Source organism: Lagopus muta, chromosome 7 (genome assembly GCF_023343835.1).
Source record: "Lagopus muta isolate bLagMut1 chromosome 7, bLagMut1 primary, whole genome shotgun sequence".
In the NCBI taxonomy this organism is placed as follows: Eukaryota; Metazoa; Chordata; class Aves; order Galliformes; family Phasianidae; genus Lagopus; species Lagopus muta.
Genome location: NC_064439.1, coordinates 36,651,964 through 36,673,182, shown reverse-complemented (window position 1 = coordinate 36,673,182; position 21,219 = coordinate 36,651,964). Strand labels below are relative to the sequence as shown.

Below are 21,219 nucleotides of genomic sequence, written 5' to 3'. Positions count from 1 at the left end.
AAAAAAAAGATTGCTTTGGGCAAGTAAATGATAAAAATAAATGAATAACATGATTGGGCACATTTTGCGTGATTTCACTGCCATAAATTTGCCTGATGGCTTGAGATCCTGCAAGAAAGCTATTCTTTCCTACAGAAAAAGAATTTTTTTCTAAACAAATGGAACCACACATGTCATGCACTAGTGTCATGGGACTGAACCACAAAAGTCATGTTTTGTTAGTCTCCAAAGTCAGGAATATTTGAATATGAAACGTTGGGTTTGGATTGGCATTAGGTCCCCACATCACAGTAACAGCACTGAAGTAGTTTCTTCTGTTGTACAGCATTGCACTTTGATACATTTATGAAATGCGCAAAGGCTTAAATATCCTGTGTGTAGGAGGTTTGTAGTGATATTCATCAGTTTTATACATATACATATTTATTAAAAAATATTTATATGTGAGAAAAATTGTGGAACCAGTCGAGTGATTTTTACATATTTACATCACATATACCAGACAATAACAACACATAAAACTCAGGAATATGGCTTAATTCAGATACAATGACAAGTAAGCAATGGTGTGGCATTATGAAATAGCTTCTGCTCCCAGCTGAACAGCAGTATTTCTTGCCATATTTCCTGCTAGGGTTTCTTTGTTATTCGAACTGAAGTATTTATTTTTATGCCCACCAGCTATTGTAAAATATAGTGTAACAAATCTACTTATATCTTCTGATGTATAATTTAAAATAATGCTTTCATGCACAAAGAGCCAAGTTGACAATTTGCAACAAGTAATTAATTTTTTTCTCCAACTTACAGTTAGCTTCCAGACTGCGTTGTTTTGTTATTTTTGCAAATGTATTAACTGTACAAAATGGTTTGACAGCTATTTTGTGTGAACAATTTCAACTCACATTTTGGAGGATCTACATACACATTTTGAGTTGTATAAACTATCAGCAAAGTTGCATGCAATCAGTTCTCAAAAATCTGGCATTTACTAGTTGCTTCCACTGAAAACTAATTTTGTAGCAAAATTTATTTTGGCTGATAACCAAAAATTTACTTTTGGCAAGTGCATGCAGAGAATAAATTGAAAGGAAAATATGGATCTGACAAAGATCTCCTGAATTTCAGGAGAGCTAACTCTTTTTGCTGTTTAAGGAACTGTTAGATGAGATCCCCTGGGAAACTCTCTCTCAAAGGAATGGAACAGATCTGTCAACTCTTTCAGGACACCAATCTGAGAGCACAAGAGCTCTCCATCCCCCAGCATAAGAAATCAAGCAGAGGAGACAGGAAAGTGATATGGCTGAGCATGGACCTGCTGGTTAAACTGAGGGATAAGTAGGAAGTACGCAATCAGTGGAAGCAGGAGTATGTGGCCTGGGAAGGATGCGAGCATGTAATCTGGTCATACAGAGATTAAAGCAGGAAAACAAAGGCGCAGGTGGAACTGAACCTGGCTAGGGATGTGAAAAATTAGAAGAGGTACATTGGTCAACAGAAACAGTCCAAGGACAGGCCAGGACCTCCTCTGCTAAATGAGAAGGGAAAACTGGTAACAGCAGACATAGAGAAGGCAGAGATACTCAGCAAGTTCTTTGACTCCAGTCTTCATTGGCAGTCAGACTTCCCACTTCTTTCAAGAGAGGTCCCTGAACCTCTAGGCAAGGGTTAGGGTATAAAAATCCATCGCTCTGTAAAAAGAGAGCAAGATCAAGACCACCTGATGAGACTGACTGTCTATGGGACCTGGTGACATGTATCCCTGGTGCCTGAAGTGGAAAACAGAGGTATCACTCCAATTTTTAAGAAAGGGATAAAGGAAGACCAAGGGAACTGCAAGCCAGTGTGCCTCACATTTGTTCCTGAGAAGATCATGGAATGCATTCTCCTGGAAGAGATGTTAAGACACGTGCAAGAAGCAGAGATGATCTGAGACGGTCAGCACAGCTTCACCAAAGCCAGATCATGCCTGACCAATCTGGTGGCCTTCCACAATGGAATGACAGCATCACTAGATAAAGGAAAAGAGATTGATGTCATCCACCTAGAATTCTGCAGTGGCTTTAATACAGTCCCACATCACATTTATATCTCTGAATTGGAAAGGCATGGATTTGAAGGGTGGGTTATTTGGTCGAGAAGGAATTGGTTGTACGGTTGTAACGAGAGGGTTGTGTCAACAAATCTGTGTCTTGGTGGAGGCCAACGACAATTGGTGTCCTCCATGTATCTGTCTTGGGAATGGTGATCTTCAGAAAGACATGGAGCAGTTGGAGCAGTTGCAGAGGAGAGCCATGAGGATGATTAAAGAACTCCTGTGGAGCTGGGGAAGTTCAGGAAGCTGATCTTATTCAGTCTGGAAAGAAGATGGCTTTGGGGAGACTCATTGCTGCCTTCCTATTTGAAGGGAGCTTACAAACAGAAAGGAACCAACTGTCTGATATTGATAGGGCAATGGGGAATGGCTTTAAACTAAAAGAGAGGAGACATAGATATCAGTAGAAATTTTTTTTACTCAGAGGGTGAAGTGGCACTGGAAGTTGTTGCCCAGAAAAGTTGTGGATACCCCATCCCTGAATGAATTCAAGGCCAAGTTCATGGGGCCCTGGCCACTGATCCAGTGGGTGACAACTCTGCCTATAGCAGGGGGACAGATAGTAGACTGTCTTTAAGGTCTTCTCGTAGCTGATCTATGCACGCCTATTTATGCATGTGCATATATGAGCAAAATGCAAGAAAGAAATGTGACATAAATTTGTGTGCAGTCACCAAGACTAAGGCTGGAAGTGATTCAAGGCAGAGAAATGGTGATCTGATGTGTTTGGACAATATGGAGAGCAAGTTCCTTATCACATTGTATCTAGTGGCCGTCAAAGATGTTTTTTAACAGCAAAAAAAATGTAAGGAATGCAAAGCTATGGAAGAATAAAAAGCTGGACTCCGTACAGCATATGTGTGATGAAAAGTGTTAACAATCATTAAACTTGAGCTACAGTAAGTTTCATGGAAAGTTTGGAAAACAGAAGTTCAGTACCACTTTCAGAGATTCATCAGAGGTTTCTCCATTTCTTGCTGTAACTAGAAGTCAGCCAGTGCACCTGAGTGTTCAGAGCCATCCTCATGAAGGAGAGGAACAGGCCCCATCTCTAGGAATTTGACACAGGGTAGAGAGTGGATCCAAGCCCAGTTGGGAGGATGAGAATTTGAGATCCAGACTCCATGTAAGAACATCTTACTATTGACTTCCTGGATTTTGACTCAACCCCGCAGATCCCAGTCTTAGAAAGACAAATATCTGTGCTTTATGCAGCTCAATTTAATTGAGATTTTAGGTCTTTTTGTTATGAAGAAAAAAATAATTTTGCTCTTAGCACAAGATGGTTGTCATAAGATAAAATTCTAATGAGAGTGTATTTGAAGGAGTTGGGAGCTCAAGCTGAAATGTAGATTTATCTGTATGTCTTAATTAAATGTTCTGCGTTAAAAGATATTACTGTTATAAGATTTTACCTTGCGTTATTTAATATGATTAAAAAGAGGCTTTTTGCTTAGTGAAGTAAAAAGGTGTTCAGTAACTAAAATCTGAGCTGAAGAGACTGTATGTTAGATAAAATCCCATCTCACTTGGATTTCACCATTGTTTGTAAAGAAACTGAAGCTATTCGCAGTCGCCCCAGTCAAACTGGACCAGTATCTCAGTGTGTTCTTTATGTCAAGGCAGTTCCAAACTGTGTTGCTAAGTGTAGACAGTCTCAAACAGTGGTGGAAAGTGAAGTAAATTTTTGCCCTTAGCAGTCTGTCTGGTCCATACTACTGTGCTCTTGGATGCTTCATCCAGCTCTTGCCAAAGTCTGTGAGAAAACTCATGTTGAAATTAGGTCTACAATATTTGGAAAGAAGTTGTATCTGATTTCTTTACCTAAGGCCAGGGTGCGTGGTATGTTCAAATCAGAGAATTCATTGGAGCTACATTACTTCGTGTGAGCTGAGGATCTGACCTCCTATCAACTGCAATTGGCTGTACATATATTATTATAGATAGATAGAATATGCATAGGGAGGTCTTTGTTGGTGATGTTTGTTTTGAATACAGACATCTGTGGGAAATACGAATGAATTCCTTTTCTCAGAAATGCATATCATTTCAGAATTATGGATCCATTATTTAGGACCTAATTCAAAGGTTGAGTGAATTGTGTTTGACTGCAAAATTCATAGCCTTGCCCAGATTTGGTTGGTTGGTTGGCTATTTTACTTCACTGGAAGGACATGAGTAAAGCTGTTCATTCTTAGTCCTCTAGTTACACTTAATTATACACCACCATTTTTGCTATTTGCAAAAGCTGTCCTTTAATTGCACGTGTCTCCTTATATCCTTTGAAATCATTGTGTAATTTAGAAGGGGGCTTAAAATAAAAACTAATTCAAATCAGCAATAAAATTTGCACATGGAAATGCAGGACTTGAAAACACGTAATCAGTCTCTTCTTCCTCAAGACAACTTTCCTTATGCTTTTACATATCTCAGGTGCCTATATGTTTTAATTTTTAGGGAGGAGATGTCTCTTGAAACTCTGAAAAGAAATACCATAATCTATAATAATGTTTTGTTCTCTTCCTCCTTGAGAGTTTAATGGAGCATTTTATGCTGCATCCATAGGTACATTTCTACCAAACCAATTTGAAAAAATTACACAGTAGTTATGTTTTCCAATGTATTTATTTATTGCACTTAGGGATTTTTCAGAAGAACCATTCAGAAAAACCTCCATCCAACCTATTCCTGTAAATATGAAGGAAAATGTGTGATAGACAAAGTAACAAGAAATCAGTGCCAGGAATGTCGCTTCAAAAAATGTATCTTTGTTGGCATGGCAACAGATTGTAAGTATATTTTTCTCTTTTTCTTCGTTTTCTCTCTTTTTTTTTAATGTTTTTATTTGCTTAAAGTATGTTAATTGGTGAAGATTGTTAAACTAGCGTGGAACTGCCAACATTTTTTGGTTTTAATCATTTGTTCTGGAGAATTATGCTCATTGCAGCAATCCACTTCTGAATGCTCTAATTTTTTGTTTACGCTTCACCAGACTGCACCTTCTTCTGGCCTTACTGGACTGAGTAACAATAGGAATGTTAACTCTTAGGAGGAAAAGAGGGAGAAATGCATCTGGATGGACACTTTGCTTGAAAAAAACATCTTGTTTAGAAAATTCTGGAGGATGTGAAATTGAATGTCGTTGTATGAGTCATCCTGCAGTTGTTTGTTTTATTTTTAGCCCCGAAGAAGTTATCTGCAAATAATTTGACTCTCATTCTAAAGAACTAGAACATATGGCTGTAAGATTAACCCTTAGGAATCTTCTTTTCCTGCCACTGCACAAGGATTTACACCAATAACTTCAATTAGTGCAATGTGAGGAACTCATGTAAATCCCCCTATGCATTATTGTTAATGGTTGTTGCCATTGTAATCCTCTGCAAAAACAAAAACAAAAAAAAAAAACAGAGCCAATAAGGAAAATATAAATATTCCAACTTAGCATTTTTCAGTTATAATGTAATGTGTGGCATTTTCTGTACAAAATGAAACAGAAGAAGTGAAGCAATTTCATCAAAGGCAGATGGTACTTAAGGAGAGAGAACGGAATGACTCTGGATCATCATTTCAAATCCAGCTCATTTGGACACATCAGACAGTACTGAGCATCAGCCATTTAGGAGCTGTGCAGAATGAGAAGTTTGAGTCTAATTCTGACCGGCAGTTATCAGTACCATAGAGAGGCGTTTGTAGAAGGCACATACAGGTGTGTCAGAGGAGCAGTGGCAGACAAGCCAGCAATCTCCAAACTCCAGTACAGACTGAAGAATGAATAGATTCAGGGCAACACTGCAAGAAGGACTAAGGGATTCTGGTGGATGAAAAATTGGATGTGAGCTGATAGTGTGTGCGTGCAGCCCAGAAAGCCAGCTGTATCCTGAGTTCCACCAGAAGAGGGATGGCCCGCAGAGGGAGAGGTGATTGTCTCTCTTTGCTCTGCCCTCGTGAGGCCCCATCTGCAGGCCTGGGGCGCCCAGCACAGGGAAGATGTTGAGCTTTTAAAGCACATCCAGAGAAGGGTCGCTAAGATGATCAGAGGGCTGGAGCACCTCTTATGAAGAAATGTTGAGGAAGCTGGTCTTGTTCTGTCTGGAGAAAATAAGGTTTCCAGGAGATCTCATTGCAGCCTTCCAGTACTTAAAAGGAGCTTATAAACAGAAGGAAGACCAACTTTTTACAAGGGATGTTAACTTTAGACTGAAAGAGATTTAGAATGAATACAAGGAATAAATTCTTCAGTGTGAGAGTGGCGAGGCCCTGGCACAAGATTGCACAGTGGTTGGATGGGGCCCTAGGCAGCCTGAGCTGGTGGGTGGCAGCCCTGCCCATGGTAGAGGTACACTAGATGATCTTTAAAATCCCTTCAACTCAAAGTGTTCTATCATTAGTTAAGGTGCTGGTAATCAATTAGTACATCAGCTATAGATAGAAAAGACCAAAGTCCAGACAACTTTAATAACCTCCTGCCATTCTTGTATGCTTTTATCCCTGCTAGTGGTGTTGGATGACAGCAAGCGTCTGGCCAAGAGGAAGCTGATAGAAGAAAATCGAGAGAAGAGGCGTCGGGAGGAGCTGCAGAAAACAATTGGTCACAAACCAGAACCAACAGATGAGGAATGGGAGCTGATCAAAATTGTCACCGAAGCACACGTGGCCACCAATGCACAAGGAAGCCACTGGAAGCAGAAAAGGAAATTTCTGGTAGGGACTGCAGACATTCACACTGCTCTTGAAGTCAAGTTCCTTTATTTCTTCTGAAATCCCTGCTCAGCATTGCAACTACTGTTGTATGTGCCAGTGTTTTGACTTATATGAAGAATTGATGATTGTTTATTCTTGGCTCAGTCTCAGTATTTGATCAGACCGTGTATTTAATAGATAAATAGCTTTCTGATGAGTTAAGGCTTACCCAGCTGGATATTTTTAATGTTCTTTGATAAGAAAAAGTGAAAAAAAATTATTCTCTTCTGATTAACAGCAATATCCATCTATAATGTATAATACATCTTTTATTTATTTATTACATATAGTAGTCATTGTCTTGGGACTAGCATGCAAAATATTTTGAATGTTGAAAACAGTGGCAAATTTAAAAGGGAAGTTGACATTTTTAATTAGTAAGTTGTACTGTTTGTTTCCTTGTTCCAAAGGGAATACATTAATTAAATTTGACAAAGAAAAATAAATTTCAATGATAGCAGGAGGATACTTGAACTATAGTATTGCAGGTTTGTAAATTATGAATCTTCAGAGTATTGCTGAGGAAAATCTGTGATTTGTGATGCTTAAGCTTAGGAAAAAGAATGCGTGGGGTGTGTTGTTTTTTTCTAACTCAGACTTGAAGGAAAAACTGTGCAGAATACGGAATGTTTAGGCAGCACAAAAGAGGGATTACGGACTAAATGTCAGGAATTCACAGGCATGTTTAACAGTCTGTGTATACCAAATCAGGTAGAAAATATTCTTTTTTTGCAAGCACAGGCTCCTACTGCCTAATCCACAATGGGAATCATGACCCACTGTTAAATTGCTAAGATAAGTTTTAGATTCAAAGCAGCTTATCCCTTTTACAGAGTTATGTTAATTCTAGTAGCAATTTCTGTACGAATGGCCACATGTTCACAGTAGTGTGCAGTCAAGAACATGCAGCCAGTGGTTGCTGGCAAGAAGCAACAGAGAGATTTCCAGTTTTCCTGCATTGTTTTTAACAGGCCAAGAAGCTGCAATTGTAACATCAGCTATGGTATCACATTTGATTACTCAGACAGTAGTGTTTTTTTGGTGTCACTTGCTTTAGAATAAAAAGGGGAGCATGAGGTGATGTGAGGACAGGATTAGTGGGAAAAGGGTCAGATGGGGCAAAGGCAGGGGTGACAGCTGTAACAGGCAGCTCACAAATTAGCTGTGATTTCCACAGCTGGTTCCTAGGCCAGATCAAACTACTCCCAGTGCTCCAGGGCCTCCTTGTTTTTTTCAGGGCTCGCATGCTGAAGCCCTACAGTTTCAAGGTAAGTGCAGGGAGCTCACTGACACCTTGTAGTGAGCACAGAAGTCCAGGATGGCTTGACAACTCCAGGCAGAGGGCTTTGAAAGCTCCCTGCCAGAAGCTGTTGGGGAGCAAGAGGAGCTGACTGCACACCCCAGCAGCAGTGGATCAGCCCTTTGGCAGCTGAGGCTGGTTCTTCAACAGTGGGAGCTCCCTGGAGGTCTGGACATTTTTTTCTATTGAGGTGATGTAGGTGGCAAGGGCTCTCCAGCAGCTTGCCTTTCTGGAGTGTGTTGGTTTTAGCCAGTCATCCTGAATTCTTCTGGCTTTCCCATGGCAATGCTATGTTCTCTCTTTTTCTTGCTAACACTGTTATGTGTGGCTTTTGCTTTGGGTCTTCGTGCTTGAAAGTGATGAAGATTGTTTATCATGAGCACACAGACAATGTGGTTTAGTTTCCCAAGATTCAGAGATGGGGAGAGTCAGCCTAAAACTGGGATTATTTCAGCTTTTTAGCAGGAGGAACTCCTAGATAATTGAACCCAGTGCTCTTCATTGTTCTTCTACAATTGATGCTTATTTTATTAGCTCACTGCTGAGTTTTTTTGTGAAAGAAGTTAGGTTTGGATTTGGATTGTTGACAAGGATCAAGAAGGCTCTTCTATGATGTGTTGCTTTAAAAAAATATTGAGCACAAGTTTTCATTATCAACAGCAGCTTCAGCACCTCTCCTGTTTAAGTGCCCTTACATAAATGCCATGAAATCCATCAGTTTTAAAGGCATTCTTCTCTAAGTCTTGACCAGTTTTTAACTATCTAACACGAACAAAATGGAATTTCTGCATACTCTTTGGCAGGTATTTTATAGCTGCAAAGCTGCACTTAGCAAACAGAGGAACAACTTTGATATGTGTTTTAAAAACACACAGTGACATTGACAAACTGTCATAGAATCAGGTGAGCAAGTCAAAATGCAAATGGAATAAAAAGTACTCGCTGTGGATATTGATCATACCTACTGCATTCTGTGTTCCCGTAGTTAGCTTGAAAATTGTTGGCTTTTTTTTTTCTCACTTGGAGAAGCCTTGATTTGAAGTCACACGGAAGGTGATTTTCAACAAGAATTTTACCCTGACAAGCTCAAATTCTAGTCATTTTATCCAGACAAGCTTTGTGTTGCCAGTTCTTAGTCATCTGTTGTTTTAGCCTAGTTTTGGAAACAGGCCTTGGCAATTGTCTGGAGCTCAGTGATACCAGGCAATCTGCTCTGGGGAAGATTTCAGAACTTGGAGTAGGTTAAATTGCCTGCAAAGCTGCAAAGCTCTGAGAATATTCTAAGGGTAGCAAGTCATCTCAGCTCCCTTTGCTTTTAGACCAGCTTGGGAGTTCTCATCACTGTGAGAAACAAGATCATGCCTATATTTTTAATCAAAAAGCACACAAGCTACACCCACAAAGTATTTGGATGGAAGCACAAGGAAGAAACTACTTGTGCCTCTGATGCAGCTGTCCTTACAGCATGGTGGTGCCAGACCCCCATTTCTGTGTGCAGTCTTCTCTTTCACGGAATCCACATTTTGTGCCATAATGGGACATCACTTAAAAAAAGGATAGTATCATTTATAACTGTAATGTTTGCCAAACAGAATATTTTAGAATATCAAACGCTCACTGTAAGATAGATTGTTCCTTCAAATATTTTTGTTTATATCCTTAGCCAGAAGACATTGGGCAAGCACCAATAGTTAATGCCCCAGAAGGGGGGAAAGTGGATTTAGAAGCCTTCAGCCAGTTTACAAAAATAATCACACCAGCGATTACAAGAGTGGTGGATTTTGCCAAAAAGTTGCCTATGTTTTGTGAGGTAAGACAAACTGCTTGCATCCCTCGTTTACAAAGCTATGGTTATGCTGTATGCAAAATACTGGCACAGAACTGCAACAGGAAGGATTATGCTTTAAAAAAAAAATCACTATGTTTAGAATCAGAAAAAAACAAGAGAATCAAAACTGGATTTGAATTTTTATGACTTTTCTTTTTCCCATGACTACTGAACTCCTGATTTTGTTCATCTAGAATTCATCACAATTCACTGGAGACCTGAATGTGCCTTCACAAGTAGCCTTGAGCAAAGCAGTGAACAAAAACAGACCATCTAGAGTTATATTTTATATGTTTAATCAGATATTTTAGCACAGGCTTCCTTCTGTACTTTCCAGCTCCTTGACAGGTGTACTGTTGTGGAGTTGGATGTGTGCAGTAATAAATTCTCCAAATTCAGGAATGCATCCCTATCCAGGAGTGACACTTGCTTCATTTTTTTTTCCCTAGGCATTTTCTTCCTTAATAGGGAGGGAGTGCATAAAAGAGTTAAGTAATAGAGTGTCATCCCAGGTAGGTACTCACATGTAAAATATACTGTAAATAGACTGAAACAGGCTTGGCTGCACATTAGGAGTAGAGAGGCCCTAGGCTGATTTCATTTACAGCAAAGTAGCATTTTTATTGGAGGAGCAGATGCAATGGCTGATGATTTTTTTTTTTCCTAGAGTAAAAAACATTATCATAACTGCAGCGTGAATATAACTGAAATAGTAACTCAGATTTGATAATTTTAATAATTTTAAGTCTTGTGAGTTCCTTAGGATCCACAACCATTGGAGTTTTAATGCAGAAATATCCTCAGCCCAGCTGTGGAAGTATACTTGCCTTCCCTCCCACACTGCAGAGAAGCACCTGCCTCTGCTGGAGCGTGACCATGTTTGGGGAGTTCATTGTGTCCCCTAGGATGAGAACTGCTTTTTCCTCTTACACACAATCAGACAGGAAAGAAGTCTAAGTAGTATTTTCCTCTTCTGTGGTTCTTTTCTTTAAGGTCAATCAAGGAGTGTTATTTATGTCAGCTAATGGTCTTTACATCCCTTATCATCTGCAGAGTAAGAAGTGTTAAATATCAATAGTTGCCATAGTTTAAATAGCTTTCGCTGGCTACTTAACATTGGCTCCATCAGAGTATGAAATAGCGACCAAGCATGAAGACTTTAAACACAAGGAATGTATCCATAGATCAGGAAGCCCCTGCAGCATCCAGTGTCTGAGGGAAGCTGTCTCCTCTGATTTGGTGTTTGTTGGTGGGAAGTTGCTCTGATGTAATAAGGTAGTCTTTTCAATTTAGAAGGCTTTGCCAGTCACACGCAGACTGCAGTGCCTGTCTGACATCTTCTACCCCTCCTGGCTACCATGGGCCCACTTGTGTCAGAGCTGAACAGGAAGCATGGCTGAAGAAGTCAAGGAGTTGTTTGGCATCACCTCTGTAGGCTGCACAGTTCAACTAGGATGGGCTTTGTTTACAGCTGAATCACTGTGTAAACCTGACACCTGTGTGCAGCACGGTTTGACAGCAGAGGAGGACAACACATAGTGAATGGAAAGGGATAGGACAGCTGTCCCAAGGTGTCATGCAGTTCCTGCTGAAGCATAAAGAAAATGACAAATGTTTGCTCCTTTTTTGAGGGGGCACTGTCTTGTTAACTTTGTTTTCTAATCCGTATCTTTTTCTTAGAAGGAATACTGCATGGGCTGTGTTTATAAGGAAAAAAAAAAAAAAACAAAAAAACTCCTTTCTCCCATGGGACCTATACAGCATTCAAACATTATCTCAATTCTTAATTTCCACGGAGGCTCAGTCTGAGAGTGCTGTATGTTTCTATGAAAGAGATTGACTAAGCAGCACTTAATGAGTTTGATGCGAGTTTATAAGAGGTGCTCCAGCCCTCTAGTTGTCTTCCTGGCCCTCCTCTGGAACCTCTCCAACAGCTCCATATCTTTCTTATGTCCCAGGCAGTATTCCAGGTGGGGCTTTATGAGGGTAGAATACAATCATCTCCCTGTCTCTTCTGGTCTCCCCTCTTTTAATGCAGCCTGGGAAACAGCTTTCCAGACTGCAGGTTTAGCTTATGTCCAGCTTTCATCCACCAGGACCCCCAAATCCTTCTCTGCAGGGCTGTTCTTAATGAGTTCTTCTCCCAGTCTATACATATATCTGGGATTGACTTGACCCATGTGCAGCACCTTTTACTTGGCCTTGTTGAGCCGTATTAGGTTCATGTGGGCCCTCTTTTTGAGCCTGTCCAGGTCCCTTTGGGTGGCATTGCTTCCTTTTCATTGTGTGAACTGCACCACTCTGCTTTTTGTCATCAGCACATTTGCTGAGTGTACACTCAACCTCACTATCTTTAGCATTGATTAAGATGTTGAATAGCACATGTCTCAAGATGGATCCCTGAGGAACAACACTTGTCATCAGCCTCAGCAACATGGTCAACACAGATCTGTTGATCACAACTCTCTTACTGCAGCCCTCCTACCAATTCTTTATCCACCAAATAGTCCAGCATCAAATCCGTCTCTCTCCAATTTAGAGATAAGGATGTGGTGGGGGACCATGTCAAAGGCCTTGCAAAAGTCCAGCCAGTTGACATGATTTGCTTTTCCCTTGTCCAGTGATGCTGTTGCTGTGCTGTAGAAGGCCACTGGATTGGTCAGGCATGATCTGAAGTTGTGCTGGCTGCCTCGGATCACCTCTTCTTGCGTGTGTTTTAATATCCCTTCCATTTGTTCCATGATCTTCCAGAGAACAGACATGAGGCTTACCGACCTGTAGTTCCCCAGGTCTTCCTTTCTTGTAAATTGGAATGATGTCTCCTTTTTCCCAGTCACAGGGGACTTTGCCTGAGAGCCATGCCTTTACAGATATGAAAGAGCGTGGCTTGGCAATCACATCAACTAGTTCTTCCAGAACCTTTCCTTTTTTCTCCCTTTTTTCATTTCTTAATGATTCTATGATTCTTTCTCTTCTGTTCACTTTTTCTCTGTCATTTCCTTTTCTTTATTTCTCATGGCTGCCCTTAGACATCTTTTTTCTTACTGTATTCCTTTCCTACTTCAGTCTCAGAGTCACAGTGGCTTTGTCACTGGTGGCAAGACTGCCACTCTGTGCAGCCTTCCATACAGTACTGCTGAGCTGAGTATGAGTTTCAAACAGAGTGATTGCCCTGAACAGAATGACTCATTTTTCTTGTGTATTAAACACTTTACACCTGAAGTTGAAGTTGTCATTGCTGAAAAAATAGCGGCATGATTTAACTGCTTTTGCTGTCTGTGGCTGGCTTTGTACTTACAACTCTTCTCTTCATGAAGAGTTCCATTCTCTTCAAGAAGACCTTCCATTCATGTCAGGTAATTTTATGGTATCCACTCTACATGGTTTTACACCAAGTAAGCGTAATTGCTTTGTGAATGCACAGTTGCCACATAAACCTGTAGTGTTTTTTGTATCGTGGTGTTTTGTTTGGGTTTTTTTCCATTTCTAATTGCAATTCAGGTAGGTATAATAATAATCCATAGAAATTAGAATTACTTCTCCATGTATGTGATGTTTTTACTGTTCATTTAATGACAGTCTCAAAATAGCATTGGTGATTTTTTTTTTTTCCTTTTGTTATCATTGGATTACCTATGTAAACATGAAGATATGCTTTACAGAAAACAGAACCTACATCTTCCAATTTGGACAGCTTACCACTTTTTTTCAAGTATGAAGGAGATGAGTCTTGCTATATGCCCTGAGGATCACAGTTATGCACCAGCATAACAGCTGGACCTATACCATAGATTTTTTTGTCTGTCCAACAGTAATAATAGAGAGTCTAGGGAGATCAGTTGTAATAGGCTACACGTACCCTAATAAGTTGTCTGTTGTTTAAAATGGACAGAGAATTCCACTGATTAACATGTGTCTTCTAGATAAATATATATATATATATACACACATATATTTCATTCTGTTTATTCTGTTTATTTAAAAAACAGTCTACTCTGATGGACTCTCTCAAATGTCTTTCTTCAGCTTGGTCAGGTGAAAATCAAGCATGGCTGACAGTGCATCTAACTGGGATGGCTGATACCTTTACCAGCCCCAATTGCAGGTTATGCCAAGCTGTATGCTGAGAGAGCTCAAGAGTGGAAGAGAGAAAGGTAAACAGCTGAGGACAGTGATCATTTCAGCCATCTCAGTTTGATTCACCCTTATGCAAGACAAAGCTGACAATCTGTTACCACTAACCTGGCAACTGACGGGTCTGCCTCATCCTCCACACCTTGTGAAATGTTTGCAGACAGGAAGCTATGTCTTTTAGGTTTACTGGACTTAATTCTATAATATTGCCACGAACAAAGAGATCCCGTGGAATCGAGAGCTTCAGAAAGCTGAGCCACTTCTCCTAAGCACCTGCATTTTGCTGTGAATATCTTGCCCAGGGCCACTTCCCACAGCTGTGCCATCACTAGATTTCCATGTGGGGGTGTTACCCTGTTAGGACTTTTTGAAAGCAGGAATATGAATCTTGGGCTTTTGTGCTGTGCACAAGAACTAGCTGGTAAGTTAGTTGGTAAGCAGCGTGTTTCCGGGATGTCTGTACTTGGCTAGGAAGTGTCCTGGGTTCGCCGTGAATTCATGACCGTGGATTTACTGTAGTTGTAAATCATCTCAGTTTGAAAAACACATCTTTTTCTTTACCATTTATAATTTCTGCAGCTGCCATGTGAAGACCAGATCATCCTTCTGAAAGGCTGCTGTATGGAGATAATGTCCCTCCGAGCAGCAGTTCGCTATGACCCCGAGAGTGAGACTTTAACACTGAATGGGGAGATGGCGGTGACAAGGGGCCAGCTGAAAAATGGGGGTCTTGGCGTAGTGTCTGATGCCATTTTTGACCTGGGCATGTCTCTTTCTTCATTTAACCTGGATGACACCGAGGTTGCCCTTCTCCAGGCTGTTCTGCTCATGTCATCAGGTGAGAACAGAAATATAGTGGCATTCCAGCCATTTTGAAACACTTCATTCTTTGTCAGAAATCTCTCATGAGAAGAAATAGGGCATGTTAGATCTTGTATTGCTAAACAGAGTAATGCAAATGAAATTCTCTTTCAAAACCCTGATGCATAAGAAAATCAGTTTGGTGAGTGCTAGGAGAAAAAATCAGAGAGGCAAACGTAGAAGTGGCATTGGTAACACATCTTGCTCAGTTTAGTGACTCAGCAGGGAGGAGGGCTGATCATCAGACAAATCAGAAAGATCTGGTTTAGAGCCAGTTTGCCTCGACTGAAAAACTAGTAATTTAGATACAGTTTTCATTACAACTAAGTTCCTGTTTCCTCTAAATACTGTCATGCATTGGGTGAGAAGTACAGTTCATACACATTTCCAGCAGTCTCACATGCTTAGTTCAACCTTTGTTGTTTTCCTACTGACACAACCACTGCTTGCTATGTGGCATTTGAGAGCTGCCTTACGCTGGGACTGTTTTAACTGGTCTCTCAGTGATGTCACACAGGAGCAGCACAGACTATTTCGTATCATTTCCAAACAGTTTCATTTCTTCTCAGATGATATATATTTTCAAATATGCTTCAGCTTGTCACATCCTGCCCATAAGAGAAAGGAAGGGGTGACCACGTTCGCCCCTTGGTCCTTTGCACTACTGGTTGTGCCAGCCCGAAGAGGAAATTCCGTTCTTGGGCAGTGGCAGATTCAGAAGGGTTTTGTTTTAAGACCATTTTAAAGATTGAGCACTGGATAACAGTACATAGTGATTAACAAGGATTAACTGTGTCTGTGGCAGGAAGGTTTCCACATTCATCGCAACACAGCGCTTGGCTTTCTCAGTCAAAACATTCTGATTTTTTTGGTTCCCCACACAGTGATACATAACTGGGAGCCTCAGAAGGCATTTCAGGTGATCGGCTGTCCTGAAACGTCTCCTGAAGAGTGACCTATGAAAGGAGCTTTTCCAGCACTCACATGGGACCTATTTCAGATAGTCTGCCTAACTTGTGCCATTTGTTGTTCCATGGTGCTCCGTAACAAATTCGTTCCTTTGATGCCTATTCTAGGATCAAAATCTGATCAAAGCCTTGGTCAGGCTGTAGTGAAGCAGATAAGAAAGAACTGCAAGATAACTGACAAGGACATCTTCTAATTGTTTGTTTTTTACAGTAAGATATAGATAGAAGCCTCAACTGAGATTGAGAATGTGCTGCTCCAGTCACTGCAAGGAAACAGTTCCCAAACAGCTATGTTGTAAATGGGCAAAAGAAACAAAGAATGAAGAAGGAAGGGATTATTTGTTTTATCAGGGATAATACTGAGGCACAAATAAACAATATGCTCAGGGTCAAAGAAATTGTTTGTGCCAGAGCCAGATTCCTTGGCTCCTTTTCTTACAACAGAATAATTCTGCTTTTCCTAATTTATGATCAGATATTCCGTCAAGTAAATGAATTTTAAAGATAATTCTGTTTCTTTGTATCTGCAGATCGCCCAGGCCTTGTTTGTGTCGAGAGGATAGAAAAGTGTCAAGAGGGTTTCCTCCTGGCATTTGAACACTACATTAATTACAGAAAACACCATGTTGCACATTTTTGGCCAAAACTGCTGATGAAAGTGACAGATCTGCGAATGATTGGAGCCTGCCATGCCAGCCGCTTCCTGCACATGAAGGTGGAGTGCCCCACAGAACTCTTCCCTCCATTGTTCCTGGAGGTGTTTGAGGATTAGAGAGACTGGAGCGGTCCTCTGCACCCCTGTCGCACTACTGGCTGTCATTTCATTCCATTGCCCAGCTCTTCTCACACCTGTTTGTTCTTCTTTTGTTCTCTTCTGATTCTTGAGATGGGATTGGGCTTTTGTTTGAGTTTTTCTTTGGGGTTGCTGGGGGCAGTTGTATACACATGGATGAAAACATCCCTTTCTGCTGGTACTTGTGACTATTGCAATTTGTTCTTCAGTCCTTTGATGTGAATGCTTTGACAGCTTAACAGTGAAAATAGAAACAGACCAGTTTCATTCACCAGCACTTGCGTGGTCACCAGCTCACATGCATCATTGCTTGGAAAATGTGGGAGATAAATTGAAGTGGCAGAAAATAAATTGGCCTCCAAGTTAAACAGCTATTTATAATTTGATCCTGGCAATCCTGTCTGCTGTTACCTCACTTTGCAGGGTACTAGTGACCATTTCATGAGATGAAATCTCTAGTGTTTATGGTTGTTTCTATTGTAACGATCACCCTTATGATCTAGGACCTTCATCATTGTCATGATACCATCATTATCTTAGGATTGTTCCGATGGATGTGGTTTAACAGTGCCCCATAAATCAAGTATTTAGTGTATGCAAAGTGAGGGAAGGGACGGAATCATTTTTTTCCATGTGTACGGAAGGTAAGGTTGTTTGGTTCTTACTACTCCAGGTAACTTTGCTGGAAGTTCTGTTGGGGGAAGGAGGGAGATTTGATTCTCTGGTACGCTTTTGCCTGAGTAGGGAAGTCTGCTTTTTCTGAGGTTTGTGGTAAATTCAGCACTCTGAAGGAGTAGGCTGTTTGTCGGAATAGCAGAATTTCCTTTGAGTTATTCAGGGATGTGAATGAATGAAACGTATGGGATGACCATCAGAGGGAACAGAAACCAGCTGTGTTATTGATGACACTCAAGACTGTCCAGCTTTGTCCCGGTAGTACAAATAGTATTGCGTGGCAGTAATCTTTTGTTTTATATATATATAAAGTTTATATGCACGTATATATAATATTTTATATATATATAATTATGAATCTTCAGCAGATGTCTTAAACGTATTTCCGTGTTTTTATCATCTCTCATTCCTTCTCTTACCCTCTCCTGTGTGTGTGTATGTGCGTTGATCAGCTAGGTTCTCCCCTCCTTGGTGTGTGTATGTGGTTTTTTTTGGCTAGTTTCTCACTTGATTCCTTCATAATTTATTTCCACTAACTGCACTAGCAGAAACTGAACTGAAAGATAGGAAGTCCAGCTGCCAAAATCTGCGAGTCGGTACTCAGTGATGCTGGACTGTTTGAAGCCGGTAATGAGGGCTTTGTTGGTAGAGAGTGATTCCTTTCTGTTATCCATCACCGTTCAGGGCTGTTGTCCCTGGATTTTATAAACTTGATATTAAACCATTCTCTGAATTTGTATGATACATCAAAAGCATTCTTCTGTTCTTCCTGGAAACTCAAGAGACCTGTTTTGCACTTCCTCATATCCCACATTCTTTTGTGTTGTGCATTCATTTGTACCAGTTTCTGTCTCTGCTATTCATTGATACATTTGCCTGGCAACTCAGTGGGCACTGTTAGAACTGATGTGTTGATTTTCAAAGCTCATGCCCCATGTCCAAACCCATATGTTATATATTTGTCTCCTCATAAGATCACGATACTCAGGAAAATACATAGGTGGAGCACAGTATCTTGTGCCAGGGATTATGTTCTTTTCACCTCCATTTCCCTTTAACATTGATGAAGTGTTTGGAGTGCTTTTGGCTCTATCGTCAGGGTTATGGAATCTTGTTGTGCCTGTTCTTTGATATCATATGCACCTATGGTGAGTGTTGATGTTATTCCTTAGGAGTTATGCCCATAATTCCATGAGAATATAAAACACAATGGGATGTTCAGGGCTTTTTGCAGGAGCCAAGGAGGCAGGCCTTCAGAAATAAGTCTTTAAATGCTTGCTGAAATTGAAGAACCTCTGTTGTGGGCTGGCTCCATTTGCTCAATCTCAAAAGGTGTGCTAACAGCACAGATTCTGTGTAGAGCATTACATCTTGGAGACAACAATCAGGAAAAGTTCTAGCCTTTGGAACAAGAGATCACACAACAAGAAAAGCTTACGTGTCTTCAGTTCTGCACAGTCTCAGATGAGCAGCATCTGCAGTAAGTGAAGAGTATTAAATATGTGATTTGAGGGTGGCTTGGTAGGGCACTGATAGTATATGGGGAAAGCAAAAAAAAAAACCAGCATCTATACCCAAATGGCTTTCAAGAAGTTATCTTTTGGAGGTTTGTACTCCCAGAATCATGGAGTTCCTTCTGAAACCAGCCTGAGTATCTCATCTACTTGCTAAATGTGAGCTTGAGTTAGTGTAAAAACTTGTAACTGTGCTGCAGATGAGACCAAGGAGAAGGAAAGTCGCTTTTGCCTGGTAGAATTCACAGTGACCTCACTGTGGGCTCCATAGTATTTTATGTATTTCTCAGAACCTCAGTTTCTTAGAGTCACACTGCTGCCTGGGAGGTTCAATCTGTCATTAAGATCAACGTTTCTCATCCTCTGGGTTATAAAGAAAAACAGCAGCCTAAATGTTGAGGTTGGAAGTGAATACTCAGTGAATACTCAGACTTCTTACTGCCTTTTAACTACTGGGGCCCAGACTACTGGCTTTTGAACACTTGGGAGTGTTGGGACCGAGTTAATAAAAAAATAAAGGTCAGAAGTTAGAAAAAATGTGAGAGTTACTGGATTGGCATGGGGAAGCAGCGAGAGATGAAGAAACTTGTAACACCTTGAACAGAACTGCAGCTTGAGGTAGTGCTGAGAACAAACGCTTTGCACAGGCTGGTGCAAAAATCATTGCTCAGACAGGAATTTGTCTGACAAGGTTATTATAGCAGGTCAAGAAGTTTTAAAACACAGCCTGCACAGCTGGATGTCTGAATTCAAGCATGTCAAGCTGCATTTAGGCATCCAAGCTCATGGCCTGACTTCCTGATACTGAAGCAGTTTGGGGTTGCAGCTAATCAGGATTCAGAAAATCGAGCGTCCTCTGTTTGATGATTGCAGATGGGCCATTAGGCATCCAACTTGGAAAAGTTCAGCAGTCCTTTAAGCACTAAGGATACCATCATTGTACTTTTCTAGCTTTTTAGATTACGTTGGAATCTGGTTTTGATTAACCAAGGGGGATTAGTAGCATTCCTTAACAGAAGACTAAGACCAAGCTCTTAGTCTGGTATCTAATGACCTCTGATCTCCTACCAGTCTTAGTCTGTGTGTCTTCGTTGACTTCCTCAGTCTGCCTCCTGATTTACATGATCACAAGAGCAAAACTGGGATCTGTGAGGATGCTTTTGCAGTCTCTTACTGGTGAATGCTGAACTTAGTCCTGCGATGACTCGGGTCACTGTAGGATGCTGCTGGATTTACCATCTGAGTGGCAGACATCAGTCTGCAGGGTCTGTAGCACCTGTCCTTCTGAGGGAAACAACAGACGGCACTTTTCACTGCAGTTCAGGGTCTTGTTTCTCATGTGCCACATACCCTTTGTGTTTGCTTTGTGATCTATGCGTGGGTCTTGCATAAGAAATGCTTCCTATCAACCTGATTGTCATCGTTTTGCCCCGAGTAACACGCATTTAGATACTCATTTCATGTGTCATCTCAGTTAAGTTGTGGTATTCATAATGACATACAACATGCATAATAATGATCTTTGTTTACATTCTGCCAAAATGTAGGCGTTAGAGTTAGACCTCCGAGAGCCAAAACCATCCTTGAGCAAAATGCTTGCTTCTGCAGAGGCAGGCATCAGAAAGTGAAAAAAAAAACTGTCCAGAATGATCAGCTGTATCCGAAATCTGCCAAGACAGGGCTGTTGATCACAAGCAGAGCATGTCATTGCTAGCGATGCATTTTTATGCTATGGAACTCTAACCTGTATGTGTCATATTGACTTTTTGCTGCATGAATCATAAATTATAAAAATCAGTCCTATGGTTTTGAGATGTAGCCAGCATTCCTAAGGCTAAACCTTTTTCATTGACTGAATCAAAATCCACAACCAAGGAACGTACTCCTCTCACTGTGAGAGCAGTTGAAAGAGTTGAACGTTTATCTTTTCTCAAAGGAAGAGGCAGTAGGACCTCTTGATGTGTCTTGTTATTGTGATCATCTGGAAATGATTGCCAGACGTTTCCTTTTGATATAGCGATGAAGTGATCCGTATTTAAATTTTATAGAGAGAAATTTTATTCTAGTGTGATAGAGATTTATTTTCCACTTAAAGACTCAAAGCGATGTGAGCACATTTTTTTACTACGGTATATTTTTGCTTTAAAATTAAAAACAAAAAAAAACAAAAAAACAAAAAGGTTTGGCCTTACCACAAAGTTGTAGTGTGTCGTATAGATGTTAGCAAATGCAAAGAGTATGCGTTATTCGTGTGTATCCACATTGACTGATGTCGCCTTCAAAAAGCAATATTGTGCAGGTAATAAGT

General features: G+C 40.6%; 1 protein-coding gene across 10 annotated transcripts in view; it reads left to right on the top strand.

The window, feature by feature from the left end:
• Positions 1-21,090, top strand: part of THRB (thyroid hormone receptor beta) — a 173,660-nt gene extending 152,570 nt beyond the window's left edge. For all 10 annotated transcript variants that reach the window (XM_048951370.1, XM_048951367.1, XM_048951368.1 and 7 more), the window contains 5 exons: positions 4,737-4,884; positions 6,594-6,799; positions 9,802-9,948; positions 14,680-14,938; positions 16,460-21,090. In XM_048951370.1, coding sequence (XP_048807327.1) covers positions 4,737-4,884; positions 6,594-6,799; positions 9,802-9,948; positions 14,680-14,938; positions 16,460-16,701 — 1,002 coding nt within the window. In that variant the 3' untranslated portion in view covers positions 16,702-21,090. The remainder of the gene's footprint in view (positions 1-4,736; positions 4,885-6,593; positions 6,800-9,801; positions 9,949-14,679; positions 14,939-16,459) is intronic.
• Positions 21,091-21,219: the final 129 nt, after the last annotated feature.